This window comes from Protopterus annectens, chromosome 2.part1 (genome assembly GCF_019279795.1).
Source record: "Protopterus annectens isolate FY-2018-M chromosome 2.part1, PAN1.0, whole genome shotgun sequence".
NCBI classification, from domain to species: Eukaryota; Metazoa; Chordata; order Ceratodontiformes; family Protopteridae; genus Protopterus; species Protopterus annectens.
Window position 1 is genome coordinate 1,882,523,600 of NC_056729.1, and position 12,908 is coordinate 1,882,536,507.

The window sequence follows — 12,908 nt, forward strand, 5'->3', positions numbered from 1 at the left end:
TACTTGTTGTTCCATGGTATCTATCTGGATATTACTTGGATACTTTAGATTTTAGCTTAAACCACTCACAAGTGAACTGTGTACTTTATTACAGGCTATAGTAGGTGTATTATATTAGAGCTGGTTAATCATAGCGCTAAAGTAAACTGGTGATACATACAGGCTTTCCTAGTTGTCTAACTGCTAATATCTACTTAAAGGCTTGGTAAATGCCTCATCCTAGATTTGTGCATGTAACTGGGTTCTGTATCTGACTATAGCGGTCTCAATACCTTAGCGATCACTTTTAAACTACAGCATTCGCATTATTTGGCGGTTACAATAATCCATTTGAAACCTTGATTGCCCTCTTGGCTTTAAATGCTTACCGCATTCACCTAATCTCTTTTACTGCCAACCATCCATGTTTTAAGTTTGGGAAGGGGTGTAGTTGTAATATTCCATTATCTGGTGCCACGTGGCCAGATTGGTGTCCTTATTCTATATGCTTTTCACTTCCGCTGTCTTGTTGCCAGTCAGTAATGGCTTTTTTTAATGATTTCTGTACAGGTGTAAACTGTATCACTCTCAACTCAGCCCCCGTGTGTCTGAATGGCATCCTTTTTCTACTGCTGCTATCAGCCTTTTTTTTCTCTGCCTTGTGACCGGGTGCTACAGACTGGGTTTACATGCTAACATGGCATCCTTTTTACTGCTGCTATCACCTTTCTTCTCTGCCTTGTGATTGGGTTTACAATGCAAACCTGCCTATCTGCATTTCTCTTCCGTGTAGCAACCTAACGACAGCACAAGTCTGAAATGCATTGCCATTTTAAGCTAGTTTAACCTGTATTTCAGTAAAAGGTTATTACACTACCCTGTGGTGGCTCTGTTCTTGTTTATATTTACTCAACATTTCACTTGTGTATGGGGATAGCAAGTGCCATTAGTTGTACTTAATTTTTAGCTTTATTTTTATCATTTATTGGCCAAAGCATGACTACAAATGTGTTAAATATGTCCCTATTTTCTCTGTTCTTAGCTGCCATTTTTATAACAAATTGCTGCTTGAATGTCTGTCTACATGCATAGCTTCCCATGCTGAAACTGCTGTTTATTTTGTTCACCTATATATTCTCTTGATATGTTACTGAATAGTGCTGTCTGTCATTTTTCATCTCCTGCCCATTGTAATGTGTCTTGTTTATAGGCATTTTTTTCTTTTTTGTTATTGCTCCAAAAAGTGTGTTCTTGTGAAAAGGCTCATTGATTTCCATTGCTTTTTGTACTGCATTGTACTGCATTTAAAGGCCCTTTATGGTACTGTTGCACAAACATCTCCCTATATATTTTTCCCCTGCTAATCAGTTCTTTCCCTAGGCCTCACGTGCATGCTACACACACACCTGAAACAGTCCCACAGCCCAACCTACACATCCTACACACTCCCATACTCAAAACACCCCCCCTTCTAACTCATACACATTATTGACAAGCCTTCACTCTCAATGTTTTACTAGTGCCTCAATCTCTCTCTCTTCATTTTTTATAGGTTAGGACTCATTTCCATTCACAAGTTCACTGGCTTACCCCACTGGAAACTAACAGTACCCTGGACCTAATATTGATGACTGCCTCCCTCTATTCATCCTGGATTTAATACTCTAGAGTATGTCCTATGAATGCTTCACCTTCTGTACCTTACAAACACTTTTTTGCATTCTTTGTTTTTATTGCCCTGCTAACTGCCTCCTGCGTATCATCGGGCCGCTCCCTGGTATCTCCATCTTCTACCTGCTCTGCTGTTCTTCCCCCTTCCCTTAACCAGACATTTCTTGCTCTTAGAGACCCTATTTCTCTATGCTCCTTATCTCTACCTGCCCATCTCCTTAGCCTGCCATGCACTACATTTTGCAGGTGGGCTCCGCTCACTCTGCTCCCTTACCCTACCCCCATTCCCACCTACCCCACTACAATTACATTTATAGTTACCTGTCCCTCCCCTTCCTGTCCTCAACATCCATCCACACTCCACTTCCTGTCTGCCTCTACTCCCTCCCCTTCTGACATTAACTAACCACTAACACCTCTCCTTCCTACTCAAACTTCTCAGCTCTTACAGTATCACTACTTATTCTACTTCCTCTACACCCAAACCTATTTGTAAATTATAATTCACTCTTTTACTCATAACCTAATTTTACCATGCTCCTTCTATTCCTCTCTTTACCAATCCTAACACTACTCACAAACCTTACCTGCTGTCATGTACACCTTTCCCACCTAATCTCTCCCACCACATCTAGCATCAAATCTTTCTCTCCCTCTGACCCCATCTTAATCTCCCCATCTCTCTTCAACATCACCTTTGACTGCTATCACAAACTAATTATACTTAACATCTACCCCCCTCCTATATACCCAAGTCAAAACTCCACCACCAGTTTTTCTCAGTAACACACTCTAACACAGTCCCCAGTAACTTACTTCTTGCTGGTGACAGTCATCCTAATCCTGGCCCACCCTGCCACACCCTAAACCCTACAGCCAAAAACAGCCCCTCCTATACTACATCATCCCACTACCCACTCCCTGCACAACCTCCCTTAAATCAAACCTCACAGAACAAACACCTTTCTATCTATGCACTGAAAATACGAAGCCTCACAAACAAAATCACTGAACTACATGCTTGTATAGCTCAAAACATCCCACATATCCTTGCCCTATCAGAAACCTGGCTAAAACCACACATAACTAACAAAGAAATATTGCCACCTTGTTACAACATGCTCTGATAGACTCAACAAAAAGGGCGGTGGTGTTGCCATTCTCCACTCAAACAGCCTAAACCTCTCAACCATCAGCACACCTACGCCGGATTTCCACTCAGCCAAACTCATTACCTTAACTGCCATCTAAACCCCCATAAGACATTTGTCATTGCCTCCACTTATATTCTCCCTGGAAATAACATTCCCATCCTAGAATCCATCCTCTCTTGGTTCTCTCTCAACTTACCCTGTGAAACTATCATTTTAGGTGACGTTAACATAGACTGGTCCAAACTTTCCACTAACTCCCCACTGACCTTCATCAACCTCTATGGATTCCACCAACTGATATCATCCCCTACTTACCTACACAACACCTCTTCCTTTTCCACCATTGACTGGATACTCACTAACTCTCCCAACCTTTACTACAACCCAACTACCTTATCAGACTCTGAGTGACCACCTTCCTACTAGCATACTTCGCCACTCTCCACAAGCAAACAAACCCCACTCCTATAGAGACTGTCGTAGCCTACATAACTTTAAACCATCTGAATTCAACTCTATCCTCTCTAATATCAACTGGTCCATCCTTAAACACCTGCCTCTGAATGATGCTGTTCACAAATTTAATAGCACATTCCTAGATATTCTCAATTCCCTAGCCCCTATAAGATGCATTAGAATCAAGGCTAATTTTGCCCCCTGGCACTCTAAGGAAACTAAATCACTCATGCAAAACTGTGACAAAACCTGGAAAACCTGGACAAAGACTAAACAAGCCTCCCTTCTTAAATACAAACTACTTTGAAATCTTGTCAAAAGACATGTCTGTAAACACAAAAAGTCTTATTATAACTCTCCACAGAATAACTGTAAAACACAAAAACAGAAATTCTGGTCCACCTTAAAGACAATCCTCAATCCAGGTTGCTCTTCAAACCCCTCTCCTTACCCAAACAATAGCCTACTAAAAACTGCTACCCTTCTCAATAGACACTTCATCGAAACTGTCCAGAAACTTACTCCCACAAACCACTACACAAACACCACCTATGTCCCTCCCAAGCCTCTAAACAGTAATCTCTTCTCCTTAAAACCAGTCCCAACCTCATATATAAAGTCACTCCTTCTAAAACTAAAACCCTGCTCTCCCTCCTCTGACAACCTTCCACCCACTTTCCTCAAACTAGCTGCTGAATCCACTGCTTATCCAGTATCTATCTTGATAAATAGATCTGTCCAAGAATCCATGGTGCCAGATATTTGGAAATCCTTCTTCACCACCCCACTGCATAAAGGGGGAAACTCTACAGAACCTTCAAACTATCGCCCAATTGCCATCCTTTCTCCTCTCTCCAAACTTATGGAAAAATGTATACACTATCAACTCCTTCACTATCTCCTCCAACAAAACCTCCTCACACCCTCCCAACATTATTCTGATTTCATGGATGAATGCAGTTTGCTTGAGAAAATGTTCCTCAGCAGAGGCTATCCACTGAGTTTAGTCTCCGGTATTTCCACTGAAGTAATTATTAAAAGACAGTCTGGATACTTTAAGCCCCTATTATCTACTGTGATTTTGGTGGAACAGAAAACTCTGCCAGACGAGGTTCAAGATACTATAGCCAACAAAATCCACTGTTACACTACCAGCTTTTTATGTACCTACACTTTAGACCATTCTTTTATTAGGGAGACCCTTTATAAGAACTGGACTCTCGTTATTGAGGATAACTCTTTGCACAAGTTATTAGGCAATAAACCTAAAATTACCTTTAGACAAGGCTGCAATTTGAAAATTTTGTTGGAATACTCCACTAAACCACTTGTTGTTAAGAACAAGGGTATGTTTAAATGTGGAGCTTGCCATCAATGTAAGCACTTAAATCTTGCTTACCAATTTAAGATTAGGGATACCCTTTATAAAGTTCAAGGTAAATTTTCATGTGACACAAAAGGAGTGGTTTACTGTGCTTGTTGCCAAGTCTGCAAAGCTTTCTATATCGGGAAGACCGAAAGGAAGCTTAAACAATGCATATACAAGCACCAATATGCCATAAGTAGGGAGGACAAGACCAACGTGTTGGCTAGGCACATTATGGATTTTCCAAACCATAGCTTTAAGTTTACTGTATTAAAGCAAACAGGCATTGATGAGAGAGGTGGCCCTTGGCAAATTAAACTGGAAATTGAGGAATTGAGGTGGCAAATTAACACTGCAGCTTCTCTGCCCCCAGGTCTCAACGAAACAGTTTCAATTAAATGTTTTCTTAAGCTTTTGGCTTTAAAAAGATGAATTTACGTATGGGTTACTTTTTCCATCTTCATTTGTGTGTTAATCTTTTTGACATTATTTATTTGGTGCTTATTTGCTTATTATTACTTTTGGGTAACTTAACAATATGTAGTAGATTGCTACTATAACTTTTCTTTTATATGTATTTATTTAGTTTGTGATGAACATTGTTAAACTAGGGGTTGCCCTGATGAGGTTTGATTCGGGTTTTATTCAGCTCTACTTGGTTTTAACTTCTTGGAAGGTTTTAACTGACATACTCTTTCACTTTAAATTTGAGTTCTTTTTTACTTAATTAATTAATTGTTACATAGACTATTAGGTTTAAAAGTATTTTGAAATGGTTCTTGTTTGTCTGAAGAAGGAAAAGCACAGTCTATTTCCAAAAGCGCTAACACTATTAAACGGTTTTATTTTTCACGCTGCTCCAGTTCGTCTTGGTTTTTTGTTTTATATATTTATATTTTTGCTCTTGAAATACCTGAATTTTAATGAGAACATATAATGTTTTTTTTTTCTCACCTGAATCACTTTGCTTTTTGAAATTGGTCATTGTACTTTTTAGCTTGTTAAACTATCATGGATACTTTATTGTATGTAATTGGAGCTTTTCTCCTCGGGTCTCCACTGAAAATGGGCTCCTGGTCCAGATGGACCAACCTGGTTAACAAATGTCAATAAATAAAAAAGCTTCACATTGTGATACTAACAAGTAAGAAGTAATGTATCTGGGACTGCTTGCATCAGAGTACTTATTTTGCTGTTATGAATAGCTTCTATGTATCTAGACACGTGACAGCTCAGGAGCATGAATGCCACTATTATGTCTGTTACCTTGAAAGTTTGTGACAGTTTTCAAAATTGTCTGTATTTTGTTTTCTGTGACACTTCCATCTGTTTAGTGCAACTTCAGCCAGATTACAGTTACAAAAACAGCTCACACAATGAATTCTTGATGTTTTTTGTAAGGATTTTAAGACTGAGGTTTGTTTTTGGTGATTGACCCACAAATGAGTGCAATGAGGCCTTTGAATCATTTGAGTTTCAGATCCCTGCTACAAATCATAGTTGGGGATTTAACCAGACCTCAGGGTATCTGGATTCCTTTAGAATGTCAAGGACTTAGTCAATGGTGGTAGCTATATTTTGAATTATATTCGCCATTTTGGCAGTTTGTGAGAATAAATAGGCATGGCTTTGATTTTGAAGAATTTTAGGTTTAGTTATGATGCTTATGTTGCAGAAAAGAGCTTTATGATGGATGCCCAAAGCAACACTAATGCAGAAATACAGAAGACTGCATTTATGAAAAAAATGTGTCCTGTTATATTACCAGTTTCAGGCCACAGACCATCATGAGTTGCACATAAGCAAACACACACCACATGCATACACAAAACACCCTGTGAAACGTCTCATTACAGTCTATGCCAACCCCCCTTCATAACAATGAACTTCCTTGTTTTTCTAAACACCTTGTATACCTAAACACACCTTCAGAGTGCAGAGTACTTTTTACTGTGTCCACGGAGCCCTTCAGTGTCAGCAACTCTGAGGGAGAAAGCTCACGCTCTCGTACAGGTCCTCTTGGAACAAATGGTGGAAGTATGGTAGAAGGGGACTGATCAATTCCTAGGTTCCGGAGATACACCTGCATGAACAAAACAGCAATAATAAACAAGAGGACTGGAGGTGTGAGAATTACTCTCATTCAAACATTTATACAAAATAGCAGCAAAACTATGTAAGACATCATAGGAAAGTACAGCTGTGTACACTTACCATAAATGTAGATGTTTGAGTGTATTCACTGTTGCAGTCATTACATTTGGGTAATCTGCTGGCAGGTTGCCCTCAGTCGGCCTGAATTCCAAAGTCTTGGGTGATGCGTTGGTTGCTGCCTCCTCTTCCATGATGTCAGGGGTATAAAACATGCAGCCAACGTCATTTTTAGTTTTTCTTGCCCCAGATGTCAGGTGCCAAGGTAGCTAAATATATATATATATATATATATATATATATATATATATATATACATACATATATATATACATACATCAATATAAACTTTACCTTCATCTACAAGCAAATGCACCACATAGGTTGTAGAAGATAGAGAAGGAAAGATAAACTCCAGAATGACTGGGGGATGGCGGTAACCTGGACTGCAACAGTGAATACACTCGAACATCTACATTTATGGAAAGTGTACACAACTGTACTATGTTCTTCATGTTTCACTGTTGCAGTCATTACATTTGGGTAGAATCCCAAAGCTATGGTTGGGAGGCTGGAGCTAAACAGCATTAGGTGCGGCTATAAGGCCCTGCAGAACTGCAGTGGCAAAGCCTGCCCTGGACTTAGAGTACAGAGGCAAATGATAATGCATTGTAAAGGTGTGAACAGAACTCCAAGTAGTGGCCTCTAGAATGTCTTTGGTTGGTACTCCTCTGAGAAAGGCTGCTGATGTAGCTGGGGGAATAAGACCTAATGCCCTTGGGCACAGGTTTACCATGGTGTAAAAGTAGCAGAAACGGATGCAGTGGCTTATCCACTTTGAAATTGTCTGCTTTGAAATAGCCTTTCCTTCTGAACCTGCAGCATATGTCACTAGTAATTGCTCAGTTTTTCTTAGAGCTTTAGTCCTGCTCAAGTAGAATCTAAGCTGTCTGTGTACGTCCAAGGAATGCAGAATTCTCTCCCCCTTGTTCTGCGGATTTGGATAAAAGGTTGGCAGATGAATTGTTTGGTTAAGAGCCACACTGGAAACCACCTTAGGCATAAATGTAGGATTTGTCCTCAGAGACACCCTGTATGGGTAAAATATGATAAAAGGCTCTACAGCCATGAGGGCCTGTAGCTCTGAAACTCTTCTTGCTGAAGTAATTGCTAGTAGCAGAGCTGTTTTCCATGATAAGAACTTTATATCAGTGGTGGCAGCTGGTTCAAATGGAGGCAGGGTGAGCTTTTCCAATACATAATTGAGGTCCCATGCAGGTAATGGTGCTCTTCTAGGAGGCCTTAAATTTTTGGCTCCCCTAAGATACTGCTTTAGTAAAGGATGAGAAAAGATTGGTGGCTCTGTATTGTAATGTGCCGAAATGGCAGCGGCATGGATTTTAATTGAAGAGAAAGATAGGCCTTTGTCAAGCATCTCAGTTAAGTATTGTAATATCTGAGGAATATTTGGTTCTGCTGTATCGGTTCCTTGTGCTTGATTCCAAGCACAGAATCTCTTCCATTTATCAGCATACGATTTTCTAGTACTAGACCTTGTGGCTTCCAAAATGACATCCATCACAGCTTTACTGAGAGGAGTTGTTTGTATAACTACATGATCAGCCATGCTGCCAGGTTTAGTGTCTGTAGTTGATTGTGTAGGATCTGATTGTTTTGCTGGGACAGTAGTTGAGGTCTTTGAGGTAATGTCCAAACTGGGTACTGAGACAAGTTCCTTAGGACTGGGTACCAGTATTGGCGGGGTCAGTCCAGGGCAATTAGTATCATCCTTGGTTTCTCTTGTCTGACTTTTAGGAGGACCTTGGAAAGAAGAGGCAGAGGAGGAAAGGTGTAAACTGATAGGTTTTTCCAACTGAAGGATAGGGCGTCCATTTTCCATGCTTGTCTGTGATAAGTCCTTGTGCAGAATCTTTTCAATTGATAATTTTGAGGAGAGGCAAACAGATCTATGTCTGGGCTCCCCAATTTCTCTGTTATCATGCTGAAGACTTGTGGATTTAGTTTCCACTCGTGAGGGTCCATAAGGTTTCTGCTTAAATCGTCTGCCAGAGTATTTTGCTTTCCTGGCAGTAATTGAGCTAGGATATATATTTTGTAGGTCAAAGCTGTGTCCCACAGTGCCATGGCTAATCTGCAAAGGGGGTATGAGTGTGTGCCTCCTTGCTTGTTTATATACCACATGACCGTGGTGTTGTCCGTCTTTATCAGTAGTTGTCCTGGATGAAGTAAGTCCTTGAAGGCTGTTAGGGCATTTTGAACAGCTAGCATCTCTTTCTGGTTGATATGTAGATGCATTTGTTTTGGGGTCCATATGCCCTGAATGCATCTTCCTACCATGTGGGCCCCCCCAGGCATAATCTGATGCATCTGTTGTTAAGGTTTGGCTGGCAGCGGGTAGAGTGAAGGCCCGTCCCATGTTTTGGTGACATGCCTTTGCCCACCATAGAAACTTCTGTTGTAGGCAGGGTATGAGAGGAATCATTGTTTCCAGACTCTGAGAATGTTGACTCCGTAAACTGTTTAGGTACCATTGAAGTTTCCTCATATGCAGTCTCGCATATGGAATCAGTAGGATGCAGGATGCCATGAAGCCCAGAGCCTGCAGAATTTGTCTTGCAAATAACTGGGTTTTTGTCGCCATCAGTTTGAAGTAAGTAGTCAGTTGCCTTTGCTTGTCTGGCGTGAGGTAAGCCATCTGGGCAGTTGTATTCAAGCTTGCACCCAGGAAAGTTATCATTTGAGAGGGTACCAGCTGTGATTTCTTTTCGTTTATTGTGTACCCTAGGCATGTTAGAAGCCTTTTCACAAACACCAGGTGTTGAAAAAGAATGTCCTTGCTCTCTGCTTGAATGAGACAGTCGTCCAAGTAAGGGTATATTTGTATACTTTTTTGTCTGTAAAATGCAATTACTGGTGCCAGGCACTTTGTGAAGACCCTGGGTGCAGTAGATAAGCCAAAGGGCAGTGCGGAGAATTGGTAACGCATTAAGCCAGGCTTGAATCTGAGGTATCTTCTGCACTACTGTCTTATTGGGACATGCAGGTATGCCTCTTTTAGGTCTAATGTCAGCAGCCAAACATTCTTGCCCAGCATGGGTAGAAGCTGCTGTAAAGTCAACATTTTGAATTCTGGAATGTCCAGGTATGTGTTCAAAATTGATAAATCCAGTATTGGCCGACAGGCCTTGTCCTTTCTGGGTACCAAGAAAGTACAGTTTTGTACCTACCATAAATGTAGATGTCCAATAGGTATGCATCTGCAGTCATAACATATGGGTTGTTCTGCCTCAGGCAGCCCTTCGGTCGGCCGGATTCCAAAGTCTGGGTCTGGCCTCGGCTGATGTCGCACTTTCCCCGACATCAGAGCGTCTGGGGTATAAAAGCATCAGCCGACGCAATTTTCCTCAGTTTTTCTTGCCCCAGATGCCAGGTGCCCTCTAGGAAGGCTAAATTTGGATAAATGCTGAAAAGTTCCAAACATTTGCAAATTATATACATATATAAACAAACAAATACACCATAATAGATTCCCCCAGCTAGCTGAAAGAGGGGTAAGCACCCTAGGAATACCACAGAGGGGAAGGAGGGTGGGTAATCCTGACTGCAGATGCATACCTATCGGACATCTACATTTATGGTAGGTACAAAACTGTACTATGTCCTTCAAGGATGCATCTGCAGTCATAACATATGGGTAGAATACCATAGCCAATCTGGGGAGGAGGTACTAAGAGAAGGATGGTGTAGTTAAGATCCCCTGCAGTACTGCAGTTGCAAACCCTGCTCGGGATCTGGAGTATAAAGGTAGATTGTAATGCTTGGCAAATGTATGCACGGAGCTCCAAGTAGCAGCTACTAAAATGTCCTTGGTAGCCACCCCTCGTAGGAAAGCTGTAGTGGTGGCTGTGGCCCTTGTGGAGTGAGGCCTGATATTTTCAGGAACTGTCTTTCCATGAAATGAGTAGCAAAAGCGAATGCAATTTCCTATCCATTTTGAAATTGTCTGTTTGGAAATTGCTCTTCCTTGCACCCCAGTTGCATATGCTACAAAAAGTTGGTCAGTTTTTCTGTTAGTTTTAGTTCTGTCCAAATAGTAGCGTAGTTGTCAGTGTATATCCAAGGTGTGCAAGAGTTTTTCCCCTTTGTTCTGTGGGTTAGGGAAGAACATAGGCAAGTGAATAGCTTGGTTCAAGGATACCCTAGATACCACCTTTGGTATGAAAGTAGGATTGGTTCTTAGTGACACTCTATCCTGGTGAAAAATAAGAAAAGGCTGCACTGCCATTAATGCCTGTAACTCAGATACTCTTCTTGCTGAAGTGATTGCAAGAAGGAATGCAGTTTTCCAAGATAAAAACTGTAGGTCTGCTGATGCTGCTGGTTCAAAAGGAGGTAGTGTCAGTTTTTCCAGCACAAAATTGAGATCCCATGCAGGTAGAGGGGGTCTTCTTGGAGGTTTAACATTTTGATCCCTCTCAGAAATTGCCTGAGAAGAGGGTGTGAGAAGATAGGTGGATCCATATTGTATTCTGCTGAAATTGCTGAAGCATGAATCTTAATGGAAGAATAAGACAGGCCATTGTGGAACAATTCTGCTAAGTATTCTAGGATGTGTGCTAGGTTTGCCACTGTGACATCTGTGCCCTCTGATGTGCTCCAAATGAGAAATCTCTTCCATTTAGCTGAGTATGTCTTTCTTGTGGAAGGTCTGCGAGCCTCCAGGATAATGTCCTTGACCCTCTGAGATAAAACAGTTTGGTTGGGTTTTAACGAATTTTCCAGGCAGTTAGCTGCAATGTTTTCAAGTTGGGATGCAGGGTCTTGAAATTGTTCTGCGTTAGAAGAAGAGGCCATAGGGGAAGAGGCCATGAATTTGCCTGAGACATGCTTCTCAATAGTGGGTACCAGTGTTGTATTGGTCAGTCCGGAGCTATTAGTATCACTTTTGGCTGTTCCTCCCTGATCTTCAGTAGAACCTTGTACATCAATGGGAGAGGTGGAAAGGCATATACTGTTAGGGCATTCCAGCTGAAAGAGAGAGAGTCCACCCTCCAGGCTTGTGGGTGGTATGTCCTTGAGCAGAATTTCTTCAGTTGGTGGTTGAGTGGGGAGGCAAACAGATCTATCTCTGGCATTCCCCATGTCTTTGTTATGAGTTTGAAGATGTCTGGATGCAGCATCCATTCGTGTGCATCCATGGTAGTTCTGCTTAAGCTGTCTGCTAGTGTGTTCTCTTTTCCTGGTACAAATTTGGCCTGCAGCTGGAAATTGAGATTCAGGCATAGGTTCCACAGATTCATAGCCATCCGGCATAGAGGGTAGGAATGTGTGCCTCCCTGTTTGTTTATGTACCACATGACCGTGGTGTTGTCTGTCCTTATTAACAGATGTCCTTGCTGGAGGAAGGGTCTGAATGCCTCGATTGCATGCCTCACTGCCAGCATTTCCTTTTGGTTTATGTGCATGCTTAGCTGCCCTTGAGGCCATAGGCCTTGGATACGTTTGTCCTCCATGTGTGCTCCCCATCCTCGGTCTGAGGCGTCCGGGGGGATGGTCTGCCTTGTTTTGGTTTGTTGAAAGGCAACCCTCTGTTGGACTGGCAGGCCTGAGCCCACCACAGGAATTCCTTTTGAAGGCATGGAATGATTGGTATCATGGTTTCTAGACTGTGACTGTGTTGAGACCATACATTCCTTAGGTACCATTGTAATTTCCTCATATGCAACCTGGCATGTGGAATTAAAATTATGCAGGATGCCATGTAACCCAGGGCCTGCAGGACTTTCCTTGCAGTAAGCTGAGTTTGTCTTGTCAGAATCATGAAGTAATCTGGAAGTTGTTTTGTTTTTCTTCTGTGAGAAAAGCCATCTGAGTGATTGTGTCCAGATCCGCACCCAAAAAGGTTATCCTTTGGGATGGTACTAGTCTTGACTTTTGGATGTTGATTGTGTATCCCAAGGTCTGTAGCAGGTGTATGGCATAGGCCAAGTCCTTTAACAATTTTTCTTGTTGTCCGCTTGTATTAGGCAGTCGTCCAGGTATGGATAAATTTGAATTCCCTGAAGTCTGCAATGTGCAATTACTGATGCCAGGCATTTCGTGAATACTCT

General features: G+C 41.6%; 1 protein-coding gene across 1 annotated transcript in view; it reads right to left on the reverse strand.

Annotated features, from left to right (window-relative positions):
- ALMS1 (ALMS1 centrosome and basal body associated protein) overlaps positions 1-12,908 on the reverse strand; it is a 958,782-nt gene that overhangs the window by 882,808 nt on the left and 63,066 nt on the right. The window contains exon 3 of the mRNA XM_044063634.1: positions 6,553-6,709. Coding sequence (XP_043919569.1) covers positions 6,553-6,709 — 157 coding nt within the window. The remainder of the gene's footprint in view (positions 1-6,552; positions 6,710-12,908) is intronic.